This window comes from Nipponia nippon, unplaced genomic scaffold (genome assembly GCF_047370975.1).
Source record: "Nipponia nippon isolate SJK-2023a ecotype South Korea unplaced genomic scaffold, ASM4737097v1 scaffold_3, whole genome shotgun sequence".
Classification (NCBI taxonomy): Eukaryota; Metazoa; Chordata; class Aves; order Pelecaniformes; family Threskiornithidae; genus Nipponia; species Nipponia nippon.
Window position 1 is genome coordinate 25,220,040 of NW_028262347.1, and position 27,034 is coordinate 25,247,073.

At 38.3% G+C, this 27,034-nt stretch overlaps 1 protein-coding gene across 2 annotated transcripts in view; it reads left to right on the forward strand.

The window, feature by feature from the left end:
• LOC104011823 (V-type proton ATPase subunit S1) overlaps positions 1-27,034 on the forward strand; it is a 54,776-nt gene that overhangs the window by 19,742 nt on the left and 8,000 nt on the right. The window contains exons 6-9 of one of the 2 annotated variants that reach the window (XM_087763867.1): positions 573-658; positions 18,245-18,316; positions 21,125-21,366; positions 21,969-22,022. In XM_087763867.1, the coding sequence (XP_087619993.1) occupies positions 573-658; positions 18,245-18,316; positions 21,125-21,366; positions 21,969-22,022 (454 nt within the window). The remainder of the gene's footprint in view (positions 1-572; positions 659-18,244; positions 18,317-21,124; positions 21,367-21,968; positions 22,023-27,034) is intronic. The other variant, XM_009464123.2, reaches the window with a different exon arrangement.

A 27,034-nucleotide genomic window follows, 5' to 3' on the forward strand; every position in this document is an offset into this window, starting at 1 on the left:
ATTTTCCATATCCTGTTGAGGGTGCAGAATCAGGCTTTAAATCCACCAAAGCAAAAAGGAATATAGCTGCCAATATTATGCATATCATGCCCCAAACTAAGCACTACATTTTGAGTATTGCTTCTCAGTGATTGGTTCTGTGTACTTTTGTAATTCAGAGAATAATACTACTTAAGCTTTATTATTTATTTATTAACTGGTCATTTCACTAACTGTACATGCATCCTGCTCTCATCTCTTAAGAAATTTCTTCTGCTCTTGCTTTTAATTGCCCAAAGTTCAACCTTTCAGGTATTGTTTCTACGCCATTTACTTTTCAGCTTCAAAACCACCCCTTTTTCTGAACTGCTGTATTTATTTTGTATTGTCTCACTGACATTGTGCATTTTTCAAGACACTGAACATGTCTTATCCCATTTGTACCAATTGACATATAAATGTTAGGAGCACCTAAATTGCTTAAATGAACTAAATAAGCTTAAACATCTAGCTCATTACTTCTCCAACTACTGTAGGATTTTAGCTTTCTCAGCTTACAAAGTTTGTTAAATTATACATATTTCTATTTATAGACAAAATAATTGGAAGACTGACCATGGATCTGCAGGAACGAGGGATTCATTTTTCAGTAATTTATACTGCATCGAGACCTTCAAGGGTGAGTAATCTTCTGTGCCTACAACTGTCAAATTTTTGGCATCTAACAACTTAATGTTTACAGAGGAATGCTGTAGATTATTTTCAAGATTACACAAGCAAGCAATCTATATTATATGAAGTTTTGACCAGAAACGATTGCATGAATTTTCATGTGTGATAGCTGTATCACATAACTATTGAAGTTTTACTGTTCTAGGAGACCATAACTCTGGCATTGTCCTTAGAACTTATTATTTTTAAGGACTGTAATTTTAGATTTTTTTCCATTTAACTCTAATGGTTTTATATTAAGTTCTATGTGGAACCTGATCGAGCTTCGCAGTGTGGCTGGTTCAGTAATGGGGAAGTGTTAATTAACTGAAGGCTACTAATGTATCCATTTTTAAATTAACTGGTTTCATTCTTTTTAGTCAATACTTGGTATTTACAACTGGAAGGTAAAGTTTTCACCCTTGCTGATAGTCAGAACATCATTTATAGATCATATCATATTATGTTAGCAGTAAGTAGCAATGCAGAAGAGTTATCTATGCAGTTATCTGTTTGTCTGACATACAGGTTGTAATCAAGAAATATTCAAATTTTAATTTTAATGTGAAGACAGTCATGCCTTGAGGAAAACAGAATACACTTCCCACTAAGAAGAGAGGCACATGAGGGATGGGCTGTATCCTAAAAATCAGTAACTTTTTTGAAAGAAACATATCTATCTGTTCCAGCGGTAACACATCTGAGCTCCTAATGTGATGCTTAGTTTAATTTGAATGTTAACTCAAACTCAGGATAATGTAATTTGAAAATACAGAAGATAGATATAATTTCCTTAGTTTAGGCAACAGGAAAGCCTTTAGTGGGATTGTCTAGATCTAGCGTGAGCACTGCAGACAGGATTTTGAGAAGCTGGAGGATTTTCAGGTGGGAACACTAAGAAAAATTCACAACTGTTCTTAACACAAGAACAACACCTAGAAAACCTGTTTTAAATGGGTATGGAGAGAAGTCCCTTTAGCTTATCCAAAAGAAGAGTAAGAGGCAACTTGACTGCACTTCATAAATGTTCTTTAAGCCAAAAGTGGATAAGCCCCAAAGGTGTTCTGTGCTTGATCAGAAGTGATCAGAAGTGATCTGGGTTTTTGCAGGGAGATATGATCTTGGACCTCTGGCTATCCAACAAGATGATCAGAGTAGTCCCTTCAGACTCTAGGAAAAAGGCTAGTTCTACTGAAGAAAAACAAGAACTTTCTTCAATAATCCACCCTGTGAAATTAATTTCCGGAGACTGGGTTTTGAATACCAGAGTTAGAATACAAAGACAGAGCAGCATGAGGAAGCTCACATTGATATTCTCTGTGCTGTATGTTTCTTGTGGTAAAGGAGAGTTCCTGCGTCCAAGACTTTTGATCTGCCTTTTTTGTAAATACTGCATTTTTTTTAACAAAGATCTAAAATAAAGATAAAAATTGTTTAGTTATTGTGGCTCCTTACTGTTTGAAATCAAAGGAACATGAACATTCCTAGCTGCAAATTGCATTTAGAACAATTGGAATGAAAAATATTTTTAATTAATGAAAGAATTGGTGTCAAGAGAAGGATTTTTTCTGAGCAATTTTCAAAGTTTCTTGAATTTTAAATCTATGCATATTTCAAAAGGCTTTCTAAATTAAAGTGACTTAGTTTGAGCAACTGGAGCACTTCTAAATAATTAAAGCATGTATTTTAAGATGTTCTGCATTTTTTAAAAATAAGCAATTTAAACTTTTCTTAATTCTTTAAATTCAATGCCATATAAAACCATTTGAAGCATATTTTTTTTTCTCCCACAATAACTTTAAGTTATTTCAGTGTGTTCAAGGTTATCAGCTTCTGTACAGAGCTAGAAAAGACAAAATGGAAAGTACCTTTGAGGGTTCATCAGTCTGTACATTTGCATGTAACCTCTTCTTAGTACATATTGCATATCTTTGGCTGTGCTTGAACTACAGATGTGAACTGTTTTGTAACTTTAAGCTAAAGGACTGACTCCCTTTGCTTAATCTATAAAGACTATATTCCATGATCTAGAAGTTACAGCGTCACTCCCCAGTGATAACCAAGATCACTATATATGAGAAGGAAAAGGCTTTGATCATATGGGAAAAGAGTTTACATTACTTAGTACATTTGAGAATCAATAGGATTCATTCAGTATAAAAGATTTGCATTTACTAAGTTGACTTTTTCTCATTGGTGAAGGAAATGAGCTTTAAGCACGACACAAAAAAAAAAAAAAGACAGCACCTTCTGATCAGATAAATTACTTTTATGCAATGAAGCTCCCAAACACTGGGCTATGAGATACTACTCTCCCAATAGCTCTGCCTCCTTGCTATTGGACAGTTAATGGCTTCATAGCATCGTCTTGTTACATTCGCTCATTCTTCCATTGCCTCAAGCAGGGAAAAATAAAAGTGAGAAATGCATATATTGGAAAAGATTCCAGACTGGTATTGGCTTCACAGAGAGTGAATTAATGAGACAGAAAGAAAAACTCCCCTATGATTGAGTCTCTTTTCTGATTTGATGAGAAAGAGCTGTTTAGTTTAGTCAGTGCAGCCACAGATCCCTTTGGTCTATCATAGTTATCAGTTAATAGCCCCAATGAAAAATGGAGATTTATTCAGGCTGGTTCTTGCTCTGTTCCAGTTTCAGAATTTGAAGCTGGGAGACAGAAATAAGACCCTGAAACAGAGACTGTTTGGTGACCTACATGAAATGGTTTCACTAACCAGTTGATGATTCCTCTGGATATCCCATCGTGTCGTAAGAGCTGCCCTCCTCTAACAAGGCAACTGCCACGTCTTGCGACTCTTGTTCTAAAATCCTTTGCCTTCAAGAACCAGCTGAGTTGGGCTGACATTGACAGAATGATTTGTATCACCTAATTCTGGGCAAGTGAAGTGTAAATGCCTACATCTGAATTCATCAACCGTGGTTCTCTTTACAATCAAAGGCTTTTTGTGGTATAATCCTTCCACCCTACTTTGTAGGGGACTGCTGCAGGATGAGATGAAATTCACCCTTCATAATCTCCTTTGTCTCTGATAATCATAAAGGCAGTTCTCATGCTTAGGTGAGATCTCGAAATATGCATTTAGTCAGACAACTCTCACTCAACATTTCTCATCTTATTTTCCACTGAAAACCAGAAACTTACCTCAAGAACTGAGGAGTCTCCTGCCAAGACCTTTCTTCCCCTTGAAACTCATTTGATAGCTTATTTTCTTCAGGAGAATCAAACCCCTCTGCAGTCCTTGTTCCACTCTTGCATCAGGAGTTCTCATGAATATATGAATTTTTTTGTTCTTGGGGACTATGATCAAAGTCATCCCTCCTACTTGTGCTTGCTGCTAATTAGTTTTTTTGGCTTGTGGTTGTCATGCATAATTTTACTTGTGATGTTGGAATTGGAGAGGTTAAAAAGGCTGCAGTGATTGAAACATAGATATGCCTCAAATCATGAATCTCATCATGTTTCCCATCCTTCAGATCCTCATGGTGTCCATGTCACATTTTTACAAGTTTGCTTTTGAAACTTCTGCAAGACAGTTTTATAGTTGTTATCACTTCCCAGTTAGATTGAATGCTGAGGAACCACATATTGCCAAAAGGAGATTATGGCTACTTCCCAGCCAATGTTCATTTTGCTGACTCCACTTTTTACAGATGCATTGTGAAGTGCTGTTTAAACCTTTTCTACTTCCTCCACATTTTCAGAGAACTTCAGCTACTGTGGGCTTTTGACTGCTTCATTCTACAAGCTGTCTGCTCTAGTTGGTGTTTAAGTGTGTTGAGTCTTTGATCCCACTCAGAGGCAAGCAATGTGAGTTATAGGAACTTTATTCAGCCATAAGTAACATGGGCATCTGCAGCACAAGTGGTTGCATTTGACTCTTAAAAAGTGTCTCTTGAAGGTATTGATCCTCAGGTGCTATTGATGTGCACCCCAGCTGAAAAGAGTATGAAAAGGTTTTCTCTTTGACAAGTGCTTGTGGTTGAATTTTCTTTGTTTCTGCCTTCTACCTAATGTGTTTTTTAAAATGCATTGCATTTTGCAGTGCTGCACCTTCCACTTACATCCAGCTCCTCTTTTTTGTTGACTATGTCATGGTTTAACCCCATCCAGCAACTAAGCACCACACAGCCACTCGCTCACTCCCCCTGCAGCAGGATGGGGGAGAGAACCAGAAGGATAAAAGTAAGAAAACTCATGGGTTGAGATAAAGACAGTTTCATAGGTAAAGCAAAAGCCACATATGCAAACAAAGCAAAACAAGGAATTCATTCACTACTTCCCAGTGTCAGGCAGGTGTTCAGCCATCTCCAGGAAAGCAGGGCTCCATCACACGTAACAGTTACTTGGGAAGACAAAATGCCATCAATCCAAATATCCCTCCCTTCCTTCTTCTTCCCCCAGCTTTATATACTGAGCATGACGTCATATGGTGTGGGATATCCCTTTGGTCAGTTGGGGTCAGCTGTCCCAGCTGTGTCCCCTCCCAGCTTCTTGTGCACCCCCAGCCTACTTGCTGGTGGGGTGGGGTGGGAAGCAGAAATGGCCTTGACTCTGTGTCAGCATGAAAACATCCCTTTATTATCAACACTGCTTCCAGCACAAATCCAAAACATAGCCCCATACTAGCTACTGTGAAGAAAATTAACTCTATCCCAGCCAAACCCAGCACATTTCACCAACTCTGAGGAGACTAAGCTCTGTAACAGCCACCCCACTGACTTCACAGCTTCTGATTAATGGAATGCTTTTAACCATTTAATATACTTGAACATTATACAATGGGAGCTTCCCCATGAACCAAATGTTAGAAAAATGCTTTTAATGCCATTTACAGGAGCTGGGGTTATAGGGTTAATATCCTCATGCATCCTCGAATATAGGAATTGCCTTATTCATTTACTCTTGTATTTTTTACATTTGAAGGAGCAATTATAGATTGACAGTATAATAAAGCATCAGTGCTTGCAACCTAAAAGAAGAAACCACAGGAATTCCTCATCCTTTAGTCGTCTCCCCACTTAAAGAATTTCATTATAATAAAAAATAAACTTTAACTTGTAGATGAAGAATATGCACTTAATTATTTCCTAGCTAACTCAGGGGTTTTTTTTACTTACTAGATATAGAGTCTTTTTAAATAATTACAAAGGAACTGCTTACGACTGGTTGAAGCCATTTGCTTGTTAGTCTAGACGAAAAAACAATGAACAAACATTTAGCCAAATTAGCCTGGAAATTGAATGCTAAGGATGTGAGAAATGCTTGTCAGCAATTCTGTGTTATTCATTCCATGTGTCAGTGGGGAATTCAGGGAAATAACTGAAAACTAGTGTTTTACCTTTAACCCTAGACTTTGCACTAGGGCATTAAGATTCACTTGCTTTAAACATTTTTCAACTTTAACTTTTATTTTATAGTTATGTTTTTTTATATATATATGCTTATTGACTTCACTGGGAAATGAAGGGCAGCATGGAACTAAATTATTATTCTTATCTGATCAGAACAATATTTTTATTTTCAGTTGCTAACTAACTTTTTAAGGCATAGATGAAACCTACACAGGTGTTCCATATATACCAAATTAGAAAGTTGTATTTATTTTGCATTTAAAACTAAGGACCAGGAAAACTGGGGTGGGATGGCGGAGAAGGACAGGTGAGGATGAATTCTGTCTTAGGAGAAAACAGAAAATGGTAAAATGTAGGTATAAAAATTGCAAAGAATATTCTTAAAAATATAGTCATATTTAGGCAGAGGTGATGAATGTAATAATGTGGATAAAAATTAAGATATAAGGCTAAAATAGGATAGAATAAATGGAATGTGTAACTGTAAACAAGCAAATTGATATGGCATGTTGGTAGGTATGCTAAAAACTTTCTGGAAGGAAAATGCCAAGGTAAAAAATTTATTAGAGTACCAGAATAGATCTGTAAAGGACTGCTGTTGTATCTTAAAGGAAGTTTGGATTCAAGGAGACAAAGATAAGTATTCTGGGAATTCTAAAGCCCTATTCTAGGAACAGAGTCTTTGAAGACTGAGGCTGAACATAGCATCCAAGTGATAGGACTTTAACCTAAAGATTGAAATGATCCATGTATTTGTGATTTGGTGAATTGCCCAGTAAGCTCCACTAGTTATGTTGACTGATACTGTTTGTAGATGGAATGCAAACTGCTTAAACACAAAATATTAAAAGCTCAAACGGTGTGTCAAAAAGCATTTTGAAAGACCACTTCTTTCCTCTCATCCTCCTCCCCACATGGAAACATCCCAAACTGTGTCATAATTAAACAACAAGAAAGAAAGAAAGTGAAAGAAGTGAGGCTATTAAAAGTAATAAAGCCATGCTTCAAAAAGCAAAATCCTGTGTGCATACAGAAAATTAAAAGGAATATAAATTCTTGCAATTTCAGTGCAAAGTCATATGGCAGACTGAAAGAGATTCAGAGGAATAATGTGCAAAAGACATAAGAACTGTTATTAAAAACACATTAACAGGAATTCTTTCAGAGAGCGTTGGATCTAATAAAAAAGAGGAACTCAGAAGAATGAGTGACAACATAATGCCAAATGAGTCTGTGTGTTGATCATCTCTGTGGTGGATGATTATTTTTTCAGTAATCAATGAGCCTCAAAAACTTTTGCTGTTACTGAGGTGGTAATAGAAGAGATTTCAGAATAAAACAATAAAATGAATAGTATTATATCACCAAGGTCAGATAATTTTCACCTAAGTTTTAACTAAAATAAGATAAGAAACTGCCAAACTATTGTCATGGTTTCTAATGTACAACTTAGAGATTATAATTTATATAATATATATCTATATATAAAAATTATAAATTAGTTTGGCCTTAACTCCAGAGGAGCAGGAAGTGGCAAGTGTGACACGGGGTTTGAAAAGAGGCTCCATACCTGTGGAGAAATACTACCAGGAAACCTATCTTCTCTACTGACAAAATTGATTGAAACTAAAGTAGTAAATATGTGGATACATGAAGAAAATACGATATGGGTTCACTGTTCTTTGAGTGGCATAAAATACATAAGTAAAAGCGATCCTGTTGCTACAGTAAAAAAGGTTAAAAAATGAAATTATTTTTGGACAGAAATAAAAAAAACAAAGGTAGGAAACAACGGATAAAAATAAAGGATCGGTGCTTACAGTGGAGAGTAATTACAAGTGGAATTCCCTGGTGATTGATGTTGATACCTTTGCTGTTCAACAGAGTCATCGTTAGTACGGAAAGGGGGCTGAAATCCGAAGGTGCCAAAGTTTGCTGATGTACTGACAAGCTGGAGAAACCACTCACAGCACTGTGGTACTGGCTGATAAAATGACAGATGAAATCCAGTGTGAAGGAAAGTAACACACATAAGGAAAACGTTAAATATGCATATTACACTGTGGTGAGTGGTTGCTATTTCACAGAAGAGAGATTACAGTGCGACCGTGGGTAGATCTCTTGGAACATCCCAGCAGTCAACAGTGGGATAAATAGCAAGCAGAGTGTTACCAATCACTTGGAAAGGAGGAGGCAAAGCAGCAGGCATCAAACAGTTCGCTAAGCCCTTGGTGAGTGTGAGTCAGCCAGTGGAATACTGTGTGTGATTCTAGCCATCCCATCTCCAAAGGGATACAGTAGAGCTATGAGATTAAAATATTTAGCTAGGAAAAGTCACAATTCAAGAGGGAAATAAATAAAAACACCAATAACATGCATGGGCTAAACAGGAAATAATTACTCGCTGTCTCTGGCCAGTATTCACGATCATCGCCACTCACAGACCATAACACAGGAATTCAGAAGCACCAAATTCCTTTAAAGAAACAACATAATCTATTTTGGGGTGACAAAAGTACATGGATTTCCGTGATTTGGCGAACTAACGGAAGAAAGATAGGAAGGAATATCCTATTACACGTGTTCATTTGAATGTAACCTTCAGCTCTGAAGGTTTCTAACCCAAAGATTACAGAAATCAAGGAGGGTATCCTGGGACAAGTATTGTTTGTACTTACCCTTTTCTTATTTTTAGCTGCTAGTTACTATCAGTAGCACTGGCAGTGAGCTAGGTGGACCTTTGGTCTCACGCAGTTTAGCTGGTCTTGTGTCTTGGCAGTGGAAGGTTGGGATATTGACATAGCATTTCTCTGGGACAGGAATGTGAAACATAATATGTAACTTATTTGACTAAAGGCCATGAGCCAGAAGAGGCGGCCAACAGACTAAACAAAGCTCCACTAAAGGAAGCTCATGGACTTTCCACCTCATGCTTGCCTAACAGGTTGCTGTAGAAATGCCACTTTTGAAAATGAAGATAATTGCCACATCAAAAAAATATCTGCTGCACGTAAGTCATTGTTCTGCTGGCAACCAGGAAATCCATAACAAAAAGTGATTGTGTCAGCTGGAAATCGGGTAGGTAGCGTCCCAAGTTTGGTGCAGTTTTCCCTGCTTTCAGTGTAGTGAAACAGGTTGGATTCTCAGCATCCCTGTAATTACGGATCTGCAAGTTGTCTCTGGGAACTTTGAATCCTTTCCCCATTCATTGCTACCGGTGAGCAAAGAGAGTTGTATCTTCAGCACCTGCTCCATACACCAAAGCCCATAGGCATGATCTTTTTCAGAGGCAGACATACATTCCCATTTTGGGGAAGCAAAGGCTTGGAAACTGTAAATGATCCTGTCCACCCACAGGATCACAGCATATGTGTCTCCTCCCAACATGTCCCTAGGGCTGAAGAGCCAGGAGGTTGGTGCTGTGTGGCTAGGTAGCTCCTGCATGTGGTCAGAGCAGCCTTGCCCTAGCACCTACCCGCAGTACTTCTTGTCTTCTTTCCCTTTGTTGGAAATTAAATTAATAAACCTCATAAAAGAACCAGCTGGTGCAATCACAGGGATGCCCCATGCACTGACAAAAGCATTTACATCCTGCACCATTTGATTTCTAGTGCAGCCTCCATTGTCTATGCTAAAGGAATAGCTGTTAGAGGAACAAAGACACACTTTACCAACACATGACATAAAAAATTGCCAATAATCCATAAAATACAGATCCCTGATCCTGGGAAGTTTTAGTGCATCCAATCTGTAACACAATTAAGACTAGTTAGAGGAAACCTGGATTATTTCATTTTAGTTTCAACTGGCATATCATATTCTATCTTTCTTTTCACTTTGGGAAATAATTTATTCACTCTATGTAGTGCCACAAAATGTTTCGAATTTTAGAAATTCAATGTTTTGTTGTAGGAAGATATTTTGTTGCACAGTTCTATATCTGCCATATTTGTGCACGTAGGAGTTGTGTTTTTCTCTGCTTTCTAACTCTTACCCTGCCTGCAATCCCCTGAAGCATTAGACTCTGTTCAAAGCCATCAGCTAATGATTTTCTGCCATTTGAAACAGAAAAGAGGGACCATCATTATTCATACATAGCCATTGTGCATATGCAGCCATTAAACTCATAAATATGGCATGCATACTTCTAAAATTAAGATAGAGGGTGATAATTTTTTGTGTAATTTTCAAGCATATTTATGACTTTAACAGAGAAATATATCTTTGTTTTAGTGATGGATAGTTCTATTGAAATGTTCTCTCTAAAAGTTACTTTTATTAAATCCTACAGGCTTTTCCATAAAAATCTGTTAACCTGGAATTGTGTGCAAGCTTCTATTCACAAAGATTGCACATTAGAGCTTTAGCAGACAAAGCTAAGAAATAGGCCAGGGTGTTAATAAAATGTTGACAGACTGTTACGGGAGTCTTTGTGTATTGAAATACAGATCTTATTTCTTTCCAAGGACCACATTAACCCATCCCTTGTAGCTAGCAACTTTAAATTGAATCAGATTTCAGTCACCTTCAATTTAGAAAGTTGTCAAACTTTTTAGAAAGTGTCATATTAGAAAAGTAACTGCTTACATAAATTTTGGCACTAATATCTTTTGAGGAAATAGCCCTGTACAGTCAGATCCCTGTGCAGTCACCTGTGTTAGCACCAGCCATTCTACAGAAGACCCAGAGGCAATGGTGGGAGGGCTCTGGGACTCACCAGAGGACCCCCAGACTGTTAGCCCGGTGAGGTACTGGGGTGCTGTAAGAGAAGAGGCAAATTTGCCCAGCATGAGGTTGACAAGGCTTTTTTTCTTCTGGGACCCAACCTAGTATCATAGCACTGTACCGATCCATGTCGGCTTACCAGCTCACTCCAGCCTAGCATGGGAATCTCTATTATCGGGCTGTTGTATGACGTATGTCCTTAGCGTCACTGGTAGGCAAACCCTCAGTAAAAAAAAGGCAGGAAACCTATCCTTTTCCTGCCAAAATGCTACAAGCCTCTTCTAAATCTGTTAATAGAAGGATTGCTGTAAAAGCCATACATAAAGTGGTGCCTGACATCAAATTTGATATTACATGGCATATTTTGTTCTTGTTCTGTCCTTTCCATTTTACTAAAACCTCAATGTTTACAATTTTATTGAAACATTGCAGCTGTTCTTCTGTGATGGGATTTCTGGTTTAGCCCAAATGACTGAGTGACTTCACAGACAGATATTTAATGAATCATAAAAAGTATCATTCTACATTTTAGTGCACTACAGTATGAAAGTTAAACCCCAAGTATTCTAACAGCTAGATATCTCTGCCTCTGGGGCTTTCAGCCGAATCACTTGCAAAATCCTGGAACAGAATAAGGAGGGTTTCTTGCTTTCTATTGAGCAGAACTATTGCCAGGTGAATGTTAGATCCCCCTTTACCTCCTCGCTGTTGAAAACTCCTTCCTCCTCCCCAGTACATGATTTCCTTATGACCCTAATCATATTCCTTGCTACTGCTCCACAATTTTTCTCAGGATCCAAACTGCCAGCAGGAACAACTGGTTGTGCTTGAACCAAATCCCCAGCCATGCTTGCCACTACCCAGCAAGGGAAGCTTGGCTATGGGGTAGGAACAGCAACAGGCATGAGGTTGCTAAAGCAATCCCACAGGAGTGCTGGAAGGAAGTTGGTCTTTGTTTTCTAATAGGCTTCACCTTATAAAGTTCAGTTTTTCAAAGTTTAATATCAAACCATCGTGACAAGGGTCAGTAATGACCAGCCACAGAGGTGGCAGTTACACCTAGCTGCTGCAAAGGTTGCACGCTTTGGTCCCATTTTGTTTTAGCTGATGGGCTAGAAACTGGTAGGAGCTGAAGGAAATTATAAAATTGAGAATGATGACATTCGTTGAAGTGTATTAACAGGAAGGGTGAACTAGGCTTTGGTGGAAATACGTCTATTTTGAGACAAACTTGGAAGGGGAAAAAAGGTTTATCGAGAAAAGAAAGCATGGTAATCTCATTCAAAAGTGCATGGATGTTGTTTCTAAGATTAGCTTTGTCTAGACTTTCTGATGTGGTTTTCATTTATATATATACCTTTTAGCTTACATACACTACTGTCAGAAAAATTAAGTGGATACTGAGTGTAAGAAAGCAGAGCAGAGCGTAAGCACCTTTTTATTGATCTTCTGTGAAAAAAATGCTTGTTTTAAATTCCCTGTCAGAAAGATCCAGTTTGGTAGAATTATTGGCCTTTGCCTTTGATTCAGCAAAACTAGGAAGACAGAGCCAGGCTCCCTTCACAAGTTCCTGCAGTGCAAGTTCTGACGTTCTCTGTTTTCTCCACAAGAGTTGTCACACACAGACGGAGATGCTGAAAGCAAAGAATGGTGGTGTCACGTTGAAGACAGTATTTTTACAGGGAGAATCTGACCATCTGAAAAACATACCGGTATTTAGAGTGTCATTTATTACAGACAGACCTGAGGAATTGTAAGAATAGTGTATAACTTTTAAAGTTAAAAATTAATTTCCTTGAAGTATCAATAAAAAAAAATAAGCGTAATATGAAATACTATCATCCTGTCCACACCTCTTTCTTCAAATTAAGAAAAAAAGGGAGACAGGCTCCCCAGTCTTGCAGGTTAGTCCTCCAAAGTGCTGCAGGATCAGAATATTAAGCGGAGGGAGGGAGACTTTTATAGATCTTTGGATTTTTAATTCCCCTGTGACTAGTCTACATCTGGGACAAACAGTGCTGTCAACTCTCCTGGCACTGTGAGTTACACATCTTGGCCTCTGTCTGCATTTTTCAATTAGGTAACCCACCAGATCCCTATCTAACCTCAGTCCAACCCTCACTACATCTCTGTTTCCTCGTATTGCAGCAGAGGCTCCTCATCCTTTTTCACATCTCCCATGGCAACTTCGATTCCACATATGGACATAAGAAAGTGGGGAAAAGCCGGCTGGAGTGGGTATTCCCCTTAGCAGTCTAAAAATGATATAAAATCTGTAGCTTCTTTTATCTTTGTGGCAGAATTTCCTGAAACAGGGCCCAAAATCTAATGTTAAAGCTGGGGGGATTGGCATCAGTGAATACTCCTTGAATGATACATCTGGTAGATTAATACAATTTTTTTTCTCTTTGTATGTTAGATTGAAAAATCTGATTAGCTAAAAGGATGTAAATGAGTTTTAAAAATCTGGTAGATGACCAAGACATCGTTTTCATTGGAATAATTGTATTTGGGTTATTTGTCTTAAGTGAAATTTAAGGTGGAGAATTAATAGTAGCAGCTCCTTCCACTGCTACTCCAGTTTATACATACTCTGGTTTACTTTCTAAAATCAAGATCTTTTTATAGGCCAATTCCTGCTCTTCCTTAAGTTAGCTGAAAAAGTTTGGTATAAAAATTCATTAAAAGTTGGAGTGAGAAAATAACAAGAAATATCATCATTTTCTTCAGAAAATTGGGACTACTGTGCCATTTATGGATGTACTTGTATGTCCCATACAAGCAAGAATTCCCTGCCTCATTTTAAGGTCTTTCAAGCAGAATGATTATCACAAGTCCTGCATTACAGCACCTTCCTCTTCTCCGAGTTCTGTCACTTGCATGGTCCCTGCTACCTCACTCATCTCTGCACCATATTCCGTTGCACAGAGTAGTCACATTCTCTGTAAATGACAGTCAAGAGATCTCTTATACAGCCCCGTGCTGTGAAAGGACAGGCCTGTGAAGAAACACTTCTAGCCACAAACATAGGAGCTAACACTGCAGATTGTGTTTACACAGGCCACTGAACTGAGCAGGATAATAAATATTGCAGTTTTATTGTCCCTTCTAACAAAAGATCTCCAAGTGTTTGGCCATGACTTGGGTACTCTCCACAAGTCATAACAGTGCTATCAATTATAAAAGAGAACATTATCTTTTACAGTGAGATCATTATCTCTTACAGTGAGACTGATATTTTGACTTTAACATTCATGTCCCAGCCTCACTTTTGTGAAAAACCCTGGGAGATGCTGAACACCAGGTAGGAGCTGAGTGTCACAGTCTCCAAGCCATTTGACTTGCTGGTAGAAGTATGCATGGTTGGACTGGGGAGGCATATGTTGATAATGTGAGCCAGTAAACTTGGTCATATATCCTGCAGGGCACTAAAATGATAGTAATTATTGTTAATAAATGATTGTTATTGATGTAATGTACATTTCTTTGCATTTCTTTGCATTCTTTTTCCCGTGCTTTATCAGAATATTAATAAAGAAAGGAGAAAGAGGTGAAGGATTCCTCTGGGCAAAATGTCATGCTATTGACATTTATTCTGATGTCTTGGTTAGGCTTACAGTTGCTTTACAAACGTAAAAATAGCATAGAATCCACTTCAGTGTGATAGCAAGCAGTGGCCTAATGATTCCCTACCAGCTGCTGAAGTGGAAGTGAAAAGGAGAAAGTATAATGTTAAGGATGAGACCATTTTCTGGAAATTAAATTTCCATTTTTTGTGAGGAGTCCATTCCAGTTTCAGCAATGCAAACTTAATCCTGCTTTGAAAACATTTTTCTTTGTGTGTGCTTTTAAGTACGACCACTTTAAGCTCCTTCTCTCAGTCCTCTTATAAATGCCCTTAAGTCTGCCTTCTCCATCTGGATCTACCTGTAGATCCATGCAGTCAGCAGGGAAAAGAGTGAGATTTCTGAGAAATTCTCCACTTCTGAGTATATTTCCACTCTACTCTTTCTGTATGTGTGTATGTGTGAATGCACACATGCATGTGAGCAATGCAGGTATCCAAGTCCATACTTACTCCAAGTATTGTCATAGTTCAGTTATGCATGGATTTTGAGTTAGATGATCTTTATTTTAAAGCATGTTTCTCTATTTGCTTGTAACTTAGAACAAATTTTCTATTTTGTGTTTCACTGAAGAGAAGCGCATTACATACCTGCTTGCTTTTTCTGTGTGGGCTGGTGATTTTGGTCAGTTTAAAGTTTCAACTTAGGAAAAAAATTCATTAATGTTGACAGGAAATATGTCTGAGTAAAAAATGTAAGGGCTTGGCTCTCACAATCCAAAGACCTTACTGTAGCTCATACATACATACAAAAATTGATTTTTCTAAACAAGGTTTCTAAATTTCCTGAATCTACTCAATGCACATTTCCTGAATCTACTCAATGCACATACCTGCTCTGTTTCCCGTGAAAGCTGTATTGTAGCTTTACCTCATGCTGATTGCATTAAAGAGAATTAATGTGGAAGGAAAGAACAATTTCAGAAATTTAATTCTGGTTCTGATAACACTTGCAAATGCAATTACTTGGGATTTGTGCAGTCTTTAGATATGTGTTACTGTATTATATGCAAGTTATAAAATTTCAGATGATTTACTATGAACAGAAATTTCAAATTTCAAAAACTACCTTGAAGTTGTGATAACCTACCACCTTGAATGAGATAGGTAAATGAGCAAGAAAGGTGTATTCAAATGAGCTTCTGGGAATTCCTGATAAGTTAAGCATCTCCACTGGTAATGTTTGGGGGATTCTGAATATAACTAGGTCACCCTAAAAACATTCCTGGTGGAAAATGCACTTTAAACATCCTGTGGGTTCAGTTGCAGCAGAGCACAAATTTTGTCTCTGTCAGTTTTACTTATAAAGAATGAAAGTCAAAATTAGTTGCAGGTAGGTAAGATCCTTTGCAACAGAGCACAAAAGACTGTAGTTGCTGCATCAAAGCTTGCATTTGAATTTGAACTTAATTTCAGCTTGTACCCATTGCCTCTGGTCCTGTCACTGGGCACTGCTGAGAAGAGCCTGGCTCCAGCTTCTTTACAATCTCCCTTCTGGTAATTATACACATTCATGAGATTCCCCTCTTGAGCCTTCTCTTCTCCAGGCTAAACAGTTCCAGCTCTCTCAGCCTTTCCACATAGGAGAGATGCTCCAGACTCTTCCTCATCCTTGTGGCCCTTTGTTGGACTCTCCCCAGTATGTCCATGTCTCTTTTGTACTGAGGAGCCCAGTACTGGACCCAGCACTCCAGGTGTTGCCTCACCAGTGCTGAGTAGAGGGGAAGGATCACCCACCTCCAACCTGCTAGCAATACTTTGTCTAATGCAGCCCAGGGTACCATTAGCCTCCTTTGCCACATCGCTGGCTCATGTTCAATTTTGTGTCCACCAGGATCCCCAGGTCCTCTTCTGCAAAGCTGCTTTCCAGTCAGTTGGTCCCAGAGTATACTGATGCCTGGGATTGTTCCTTCCCAAGGGCAGGACTTTGCACTTCCCTTTGTTGAACTTCATGAGGTCCCTGTCAGCCCATTTCTTCAGCCTGTGGAGGTCCCTCTGGATGGCAGCATAACTCTCTGGTATATCAGAGGACGAATCCAGGGCAAATCCAGTCTCCTCAATAAAACAGAGAGAGACTGCTTGAGGTTTATATGGAATGCAAGATTCACCAAATCTAGGGCCAAAATTGAAATTATATTTTAAGATAGCCTAGAGGGGAAGAAAAAAACAAAAGCCACAAAACATTAGAAATCATAAAAATGTAAACAGTTCAAACTCTCAGAAATAGAGATAATTGGTAACTCTTTGCTTGATATTCTAGATTTTGACAGCTCAAAGAACTGTTATGCTACAGTCTTGCACCAACAGATGAAATGAAATAAGTGTAATCAAATACTTTCCTTCTGCTTGCTATACATGTGATTTTATAAACTTGACACTGCAAAGAACATTTTTGTGGTTATGCCAAATTCTAATGCTTGCCTTTCAAATTTTTGACCTTTAGCAGTGAGGTACAAAGAGCCATTGCCTGCATCACAGATTTGTGGTACGGTGTCTTTCAGAAAAACTGATGTATTAGCAGGGGCAGTGCTGATGCTGTCCATAGTGAGGCCATGATGCTACATCAGTTAGAAAAAATGGAGGAAAACTGACCTGTTTGTGTGGGAAGGAAACTGAAATGGCAATTTTGGGAAAAGGATTTGAAATGTGCTGATACTTGCCTGGAATGTGAATGCTGTGTGGCTTCTGACGTGCCACAGCCAAACCCCAGCAAGCGGCACGATCTGCCATTCTGCTGGGAGCAGCACCCCTGCACTCAGCATATGGCAGCCTTCTAGCATAATTTTTTAAATGATAGCTTGCAAAAAAAGATTGTAAAGATCCCTGTTAAAGCAAATAGAGAAAATGCAAGCATACAGTCAACTTGGTATCCTGTCAAAAGAATTACTGGTGGTACATTATGGGCAGAGGAAGTTCAAGCTACCAAAACCAAAATCTAGGTCAGATAGCAGGTGTTTGTCTTTGAGGTGCTATGGTAGCAATTGCAGTACCTGCCCTCCCCTCCTCAGAAATTACACCTCATGATTCAGGCCATCGTAAGTGACCCAGAAGGGTTCTTTCACCTTCCCTTTCACAATGTATTTTGAGCCTTTGTCTATACCTGCATGCCCTAAATATTTTCAGGCTCTTTTCCGCATTTGTGAAGTTTAATACTACTAAGCAATATGTGGTTCTTATACTGCACTTTTTTTTTTTTTTTAACAGAAGCTAAGATTTTTATGTAGTTTTGTGATTCCAACAACTGGTTTAATTGTGTTATGACTAAATTTGGAAAAATTACCATTTGCCATCTAAGTAGGGTATATACAGAGAACGCACTGTAGTACACAGTACAGTATAGGGGCAGGGACTAGGCTAAGGTACAACCTAAAAAGAGGAGTGGACCCTTCTTCTTCTTTGCCTTCCTCCTTGAAAGTACAGAAAGGCCTTCCCCTTGCCCTAGCTGTTACAATAAGAGCAACAACTCCACAGAGGGGTTGTGGTCATAGATCCATACCATTAGAAATGAAAAGGAGCAACAAGCACCACCAGGACAGTTTTCTTATTCTTGATGTGCACACCTAAACATAGCAATAAAAAAGTCAAGAAGTACAAGACTGAAAAAGAAGGCATAACCATCTGCTGAACTGATATCCAAAAATCCCACGTTGAAACTAGTGTGAAATATAGCCTGTTTCTATGGTTCATTACCATTCATCATTTCAGCCAATGAAAATTTTATTTTCCCAGTGTTTTGTATTTTTCTCGTATGTGTTTGCAACCATTCGATTTATATTTGTTTGTAATTTCAAATATATAAAATGGCCCCAAAATCTTTTTTCTTCTCTCTAGCCATTCTGTTTTGGAACAGCCAACAACACCCAAGCAACAACAACAAAACAAATGAATAATTTTGGATGTAAGGTCTGTTTGCTTTGAAAAAGATCAGCATGTTGGTGCATCAAAATGTTGCCAGATCAGCTGTTTTTCTGCTTTCCAAGAGAGATGATTCTGAATTAGGAGGCTTGCAAAACAGACCAAAGGGAAGAATTTTGTCCAGGCTACTTCTGTTGCAGGTTCAGTTGTAATTACAGCGTTCAATTCTGCTCTAGGACAATGTAAATGACACCATTTCTTTTCTGTATCGTATTTAATCAGGTCTTGTGATAGTTCACTGCATATCTGAGATCAAAAATGTCATTGATAAATCCAGGGGAACAAGACAGTGACTCACACATCCCATAGTTCAGATTAGGTAAAGGCGAAGGGGGCACTAAACAACAGAATAAAATATGCTTTAATGATTGACAACACTGCCACTATGGATTGTTCCTAAATAATCTAATTTGATTTACAAGAACTCAATGTAAATATAATCCATTTCTCAAGGAAGTGTCTTGTCATTTATAGTTTAGCATGAAATATGTGGCATGGGGAGAATGATTTTAATTCAGTAAGCTCATGTTTGTGCAGCAACAAAAGAATACGAAAATGTGCCTGAAACAGAGAGGCAGGGATGTACTGGGGGAGCTCTCAGCTTCCCACGGCAGGTCAGCTGGAAGGAGCGACTGGCATCTTCAGGTCTCCAGTGGGTCCCAGGTTGGGGTGTTTCAGAGATCCTCCTTCAAGCCTCAAGACTAAATTTTTTTTAATCTCTGTGAGGTAATGCTTTCTGATTTCAAATGTGCTAAATTACTTCACCCAGAGGTAACTTATAGAAATGCACCTCCAAGCTGAAGGGATGAATATACAGGCCAGCGATTGCTTGGGGGACATTACTCCAGAGAACTGATACTTTCAGGCTCCCATTTGGTGTAGTCATCCTGCCTGTCTATAGCTGTGCAAGTGAGGACTCGCTGGGCTGCACAGTCCATGACTGCCTGTATTTTCAGCCACAAATATGACCGAAACAAAGCCCACTTTTAGAAATGTGTTTGGCAAGCTGTGTTGCCTCCCTTCTTCAGCATGGGTAAATTTGTTAAAACAAGTTTAATCATGGGAAACTAGTGGATTTCTTAGTCCCTGACAACCCTTCTTTACAGGCAAACTCTCTTTTGCTTCTTGTGCTTTTTCAGAGACAAAAGGGAATCTTTATGAGAGAGCCTCATGACAAAGTACTGGCAGCAGAGCAATAGAAATAAAGCTGTAGTCCCATGATTATATTTTAATAGCTTTCTTTTTATTTTAAGATACTTAAACCTAATCCCCTAAGTTAGCCCAATCACAGTCTCCAACATAACCTTGTTTTCAGCTATTAGCAGGTGGTTTTTAAAGCCCTCTTTAGCTGATATGCGGGGCCCACATAGTGAAGTCAATTGTTAGACAGGATATAATTTAGACTTCAGCTCTTCCTCTCAGTTTGAAATAAAATGATTACATTTCAGGAGAGCCTAAGGGAAGATTAAAAGTTTTATATCAAAAGTTGAATATTTTCTTTTGTTGTACACTCTTCTTTTAAAGAAAATGGTATTCATTTAAAATAATGCATGTTCTGATGTATTTGAAAAGGCACTACTCTGAATTAAAAAGAAATTCATAAAGTATGCATGTATGGGAGAGGAAGATTGCAATCATCATTTGAGCATTTAGTCAAAGGTTTTTAACTCAACCCATTCTGCTTTGTTCATAGAATGAGGTACCTGCAAAGATGCATTGTAAATAACAGATGGCCCATAGCGTTCACAGAGCAGTGGTTAAGGTGACAAAATCTTCTGGGGCTGCTCTCCACAGGCAGGTTATAAAGCGATATTATAGCCTCTGTTCCAGACTGGAAAATGGTCTTTGCCTGTCTTTAAACCTGTTAAAAGTGGTTCCAGGCAATAGCTCCACATAATTATAGTTCTGGTAACCCCTGTGATGCCTCTCATTCCTTGTATCCCAAAGTTATCCAAGGGCAGAGGCCACTTGTAAAATACAAAGTTGTAAAGCTGACATGGGTCTTAAAAATAGATGGAATAGCCCAGATATGAACAGAGTAAGAAGTGAAGAGTAAGATATGAACAACAGGATTAAGTTATCATCTGATAAGGTCAGCTAGCTTTTACCGTTGATATCAACGGGGCTGTTTTACCAAGGATGCCCTGGGCACATTTGTAAAAAAGCATTAACTATTAAAGGGAATTCCTGGAAACCTCCTAAAAGCAAATGTATATATGCAGTGAAGTCTCTTGTAGGAGTTCACCACATCAGCCAAATGAGCATAGATCTTCTTTTTCCAGAAGCCATCAGAAAAGTCTAAATATAACACTGCTGTAGTTAAGTAAGTAGCCTACTTTCATGCCTGTTAAAATGAAGAGTGCAAAAACTCTTACTGTTACTAAGGGGGGTCATCACTGAACTGGCAAGTTGAAGTTTTCTTGTGATTTTATCACAGAAGAAAAGTTAATTTCTTTCAGTATATTTTTCTGTAAAAAAACCCAAAACCCTCTTTTACCTGTTAGCACTAATGCATACTACTATCTTAAGGCAGCATTAACAACATCGTTTTATATTCATTTGCCTAATATCAGTGGTGCTTGTTTTCACATGTGGACACCTGACCATGGGAACCTAGGTTAACACCACCTCATTAGCCTCCACACTGCCAATTAAATAGACAGACAATAATAAATATTGAGGTGGATTGAGGATTTAAGAAGGATGGGTGCTCATGGTACAGAACGGTCAAGGTCTGTGTTCAATTGATATTATCTCTTGCAAAGGAGGTGAATTGTTAATGTGCTGTTATTCCAGATTTCTAGAAGAACTGATGTGGTGGGGGAATTAAGACGACAATTAATGGCCACTGGGGAAGAAGACAGTTTATCATATCCTCCTCTGAATGTGACCACTGGAAATGATATATGCATCCTTTTTTACGCTAGTAATTTCAGCCTCAAAGCCAACAGTTCAGTTTTTATAGATTTGACAAATGCAACATTTGTAATGCAGAACGTGGATATTTCTTCCTCTGAGTGCTCAGACATCAACACAACGTGAGTAGCACAAGAAATTTCATATCATAATACATGTGATTCTGAAAACTAATCATAAATGGTGCAATGTCAAGTTAATACTAATTTAATTTTCTTCTTCTAAAGCAGCCAAAATAAAAAAAATACTATATTGGGTATTCTTCAAAGAACAAGATTGAGGCAAGACCACAAAAATTGTTCAGACGCAGCCTCTTATTTTCACAGTTTTTTTCCTCTTACATTCCTTACTTCCTTGTTTGTTTATATTTGGTCCAAACAGGTTTCCCTGAGCCCAGTCTCAGAATCACTGAAATCTCCACTGGCATTAATGAGATCATCATTGTAAAATTCCCTTGAAGGGGAGTATTGCCAGTTACTAGGTGGTAATTCAGCTGGAAGTACATTAATGAAACATGATCTCTGTTTTCCTTTACTTTGAAGCACCTGCTCTTGGGTAAAAAAACCTCTAGAAATATTTTGTCATATTTTTCTGTGTACTGAACCTTTGCTATATGACTTTTGTAATTGCCTATTGATTTAGAATATTCCCTCCGATTGAAATGTCACAATGATCTAATTAAAGCTGACTACTCTAACATTAAAAATCTGTTTCTTATTCTTAGACTGTCATTAAAATACACAAAGCCAGTGAATGGAATCAGCAGCCTAGAGATAAGGTAACTTATGATTTATTCTTAAATAAATCTTTGTGATGTACAAAGCCTGTTTGTAAATTAGAAGCAAAAAAAGAGGAGGAGTTAAGTGAAAATGTTTTTGAAATTACGATTTGCTTTCTGTTCTGAGGAGTTACTATGCAGGAGAACAGTGAACAGTCTTTATATAGAGAATATATTAATATGCTCAGGTAAAGTTCTGACAAAGTGGTGTAGGCAAACAACCATATTGTAAGGTACTGATATATACAACATCCTGTTTTGCTACTAGGATCAGCCCATGATCCTGTCTCAGGGAAATCTAACTGTGATTTGTGAACAATTCTAGGGGCTGAAGTCTACTTGCATGGCCAGGGTTGTATTTAGTCCTAATGTGGACTACCACTGTACTCTGTCAGGGCTAGCTTGTGGCTAATCAGGGGTGCAAAACCCTGTAATTTTTCTGCTCCATGGATGGTGACAAGACCATATTTCTCCTACCATGAGAAGAGGGAAGAAAAGTTAGGGAATGGGAAGACTTGAGATGAAAAGTCAAAGGGAGAACTTGCAGCTGTTGCTCTCACTAGTGGATTCTAGGGATGGGGAAAGCATCTGCTACTGTTTGAAGGCTGCCATACAGCTGCTGGTCCACAAACCTCAGTTCTTTCCTCAGTAGCAGGAACAGCAGTTAAAATTCTTTTCTTAAGCTCTGGCAAAGATAATGTGGCCTGCTCTTTTCATTTAGGTACCTCAGTTAATTGCTTAAATTTATTTGGAAGGACTTGGGCCAGGGAACTTGCACTGAATTAAATTTGCATATATCAAGACAAACTGTATGTTTGCTTGGGCAGCAGAAGAACAAATTACATTTGCCATCTAAAATTCTTTTGACATCTTGTATAAGGGAAATGGAAATCCAAGGAAACCAAAGAGAGGAAGTTTAAAGTAATAATGTAGCAGACAGTCAGAGCTTGAACAACATTTTGGTAGGAGAGTAAAAGAGGCACATGGCACCAAGATAATAAGTATGAATGAATAAATACCATTATTTACACTGAGATAGAAGGACATTCTACATTTAGGTAAAAGGACCACCAGAAGGACTTGTGTTGAAGAGAGGCAGTGATGTGTTTGGAGTTGTTTTTGACGTGCATAGAGACACTTGCAGTCATCATCAGAAACCATGATAGGTGGCAAAAAAACAAACATCCTTTGTTATTTAACATCTCCCCTCCCTCCCAAGCATCTAGAGTTTAGTGAAAGAACATAATGTACAGACAAGATTGCTGTTAGTATAGTATTTTTACTTTTTTTACTGTTGTAGTTAACTGAGTATAGGATCCTTGAGACTTGTCCTTGGTGATGGAGTAGAGCACTTCTTGGTTTCAATACTGTAAATTATCAAAGGGGCATGCATTTCCCTGAATACCACGTGGAATTAAGGAAATATTTTCCTTGGATCCCATTCAAAAAATATTGTTCTCAAACCAAGACTCTGCCTAAGTTGTGTCATTACTTTTACTTCAAGTCACAAAATATCACTTTCTCTGGTGCTGCCCTGGTGCTTCTCTGTCTACTGTCTCCCGTCTCACTCTTGTACAGACAGAACCACCAAAACCATACCCTGGATTCTCATTCTGCATCTTTGCTCATACTAGTGCAGGTCTTAGCTGCTCTCCTGTGATTTCTTTCTGTATAAAGAAATCTGGTTGTTTGCTACATTTGTCTGGAATGTGACCATCCTCAGCATAATACCATGCTTTCTAGTAAAATTACAGTTCCAAGAAAATAATATGAACCATAAAGCACTTGAAAATCTTATGGAGCATGGCACTGTGCTGCAAAACTAGCTACCAAGTTAATTGATAGATCTTAGAGGGGTTCTTTTCTTCAAAGCAGTCAACAGGTTTTGCTCAACTACGCAACAGCAAATTGCAAACCTTAGGATGCTACTATAGAAACAAAATACTTTGGCAGCTGCAACATTTATCTTAGATTTTGATTGCTGCAGTAGGCATAAGAAGATCAAATGTGATGTTAGTGCACACATATGGACTTAATGAGGATTATTCAGATTTATGTTTAGTCATCTGTTTGTTAAGATCTTATAATTTTAATTAATTATTGGGAGAAAACTTTAATGTAGTCATGAATCTGAGGTGCATCTGAAAAGAAGAAATTTGAAGCAACTCTGCAGACAGACTGACTGTAAATTAAAGGAGAACATCAGTACAAAAGGTGAACAGTTCATGTTTTCTCTCTTATTCTGGAATATTTTTTTTTACATCCTTTGAGCGTGTTGTAGTACAGGCAGAAATACTCACAAAGTTTCTCTTGACCTCTGCTTGTACTTGAATACATTATAACTAAATACCAAAATGCATAAACAGCCCTTGAAGCTGGGAGAAGAAATTCAGGCTCCACAATAGGTGAGGACTTGAAAAGAGAGTAGGTGAAGTCCTGACCACAGTCATGCCCAGCGAGTAATTAAAATAGCGTAGACTGGCTGTGTTTTGCAGGAGAATTTGATTTATTCCGTTAGGATAGGTGTGATCCAGGTTTTTAATAGCCCGTTGGGGCATTTAGAGAACAAAATGCCTAAATTAATTATTTTTTATGTGTGACACAGGTGCTTGGCAATAAAAAATGCAATAGAGGAAGAAGGTGGGGAGTGGCTTCCAGAGTAGTCATTGCTTGGGCATTCACTGTGCATTGGCCTGCTTATGGGAGGTAGAGAGTGATTGCTTCTGTATTGCTTTTTTTTCCTCTTTCCTTCATTTATTAAGCTGTCTTTATCGCAACCCACAAGTTTCCTCATTTTTTTGCTTTCTATTCTCCCCTCTTTCCTGTTGGGGATGGGGAGTGAGCAAGCAGCTGCATGGGTGCTTGGCTGCTGGCTGGCATCAACCCACAACACCTCAGGAGCCTTTATAAAGAAAACTTTCTGCTAAAGATACACCTGGTTATTTGTGCTGTTTTCTGTTGAATTATCTCTTGATGTAAAAGAAAATTGTGTCATTTTAGCCCTCTATTAGCTACCATAATACAATATTGCACGGCATATAATGCAAATAATAAGATATACTCAACAGAATCAGAACAATCCATTGATCTTTTCATGATTCAGGAACACTTTATTCACTTTGTTTATCTCAGCATGTCTATTGTCAAGAGCTTCTAAAACCTACAGAGATACATTACAGCCTCTGTTTTCCCTTCTGGTTCACTTTGATTACATTTCTTGTTCAAGATGAGTCCTTGGTAAGATTACAGTCTGCCTCAATAAGCAGGACACAAGCAGGGCAAAGATGTGGGAAGGAACAGAGCTGAAAGCCATGACTGCATTTTTTTCCCCTGTAAAAGCCATTTACTTAGGTGTAGGAGAGCATCCCTTGAAGACAGAAAGTGACGCCAGAGAGGAGCACATTCAAATAGCTCAATTTATTTGTCAATAAAAGAGGCCCTAACTTCAGCAGCATGAGCTGGATCCAAAGCCTGCCCTTACCACCACTAGTCTACCACCCACCTCGTGCTGAGCAGCTAGTCATATCCCACCTCCTACTAGCAGCTGCAATAGCTGCTTCATCCTATGCAAACAGCTGCCGTCTCCCTCTCCCTCTCTGTAGCAAGAGCAGCAGTCCCACTTCTCCTCCTGCCCTTGCCACTGAGAAGTGAGCTGTTAGGGAATGGTTGTAGAGTGTTTCTGGCTGTGCTAGTTTTAGAAGAGTGAACTACTGCTGCAACAGGGGTTGGAGCAGTGGGCAGTAGTTTTTGCTGGAAGAAGCATCATCTCGGCTCTCTCAGCAGGTGATGACATCCAGCTGTTCAAGCACCTGTCTGGCACCTTCTCTAGAAAAAGATGTCAAAATGAATGGAAGTTCATAGCATTCATATTTTCCTCACTTACATTGATAAGTACTTGACTGTTGCTTTTGCTCATAGCATGTATAGAATAGAATTGACCCAAGAACCATGTTTTAAAGTCTTTTACCTAACAGTTGTGTTTCTTTTTTAATCTTTGAAACAGTAGTAACTCCAGCTAGCTTCCTTTTCAGAAATATCTCTCCTTGTAATGAATAGCCACATGAGACAGTGATAGGTAATGGGTGGTGGCATTTAGAGTTCATATGGTTATTGGGCACAAAGGGAGTCTGGCCTATGACCAGGAATTGTTTGTGCCACAATACGTAAAGTCCGCGATGTCTGTGTGAAAGTTTGCTTCCTGTATTGGCCCTAACATTTAGTATGAACAGAGCATTTCCTATAAAAGCCAAGGTACTTTCAGTTCTGCAGATGAAATCTTTGTTATTTCTCCTCCCCTTGTCATTCATTTGCTATATTGTGCTCATTCTATTTGCTATCTACTCATCCAAGAAAATATTAAACTGAATTAAGTAATTCTACTGATTTTTATTGTTGGAATGTCTTTTTTGTAATTTAATGAATTATAGTTGTATCAGTTATCAGTTAAGTGCGTGCTTGTTGGAGGCTATTCACTATCAGCTGTTTGGAAAAACCCTAAGGATAAAAGCCTGTATTATTAAGTTAACCATGCTCAACTAGTTCATTAATTAGAATCTTAATTCTCATAAATCTGCAAGTAACATAAAATTTTAGTCTTTGGTGCAACATGAAGAGACAGCATTCTCTTGGAGGTCACTTTAGACTATACTCACATACATAGCCTTGTGAAACTTGTTTGTTCATATGGTAAGTCTCCAAAGGATTTCCTTGTTTACCACTTTTCTTATCTTCTCAGCAAAAGTACAGAGCACACCCAGTATCTGTGGCTGGCACAAACATTTAAGCTTCTCTGTGCTTATAAACATTATATATATAATATTATATATTATATATATTATATAAACATTAAATTTCTCTGTGCTTATAATTGGCCTCCAGCTAGTGCTTATAGCATGAAACACCGCAGAAATTCTGTTCAGATTATGCTGTATTTCAGGAAAAGATTCCTTTCTTCTAGCAATTAATATCTAGGCTAATACATGTTTTAATTTCATAACTTTATCACTATAAGA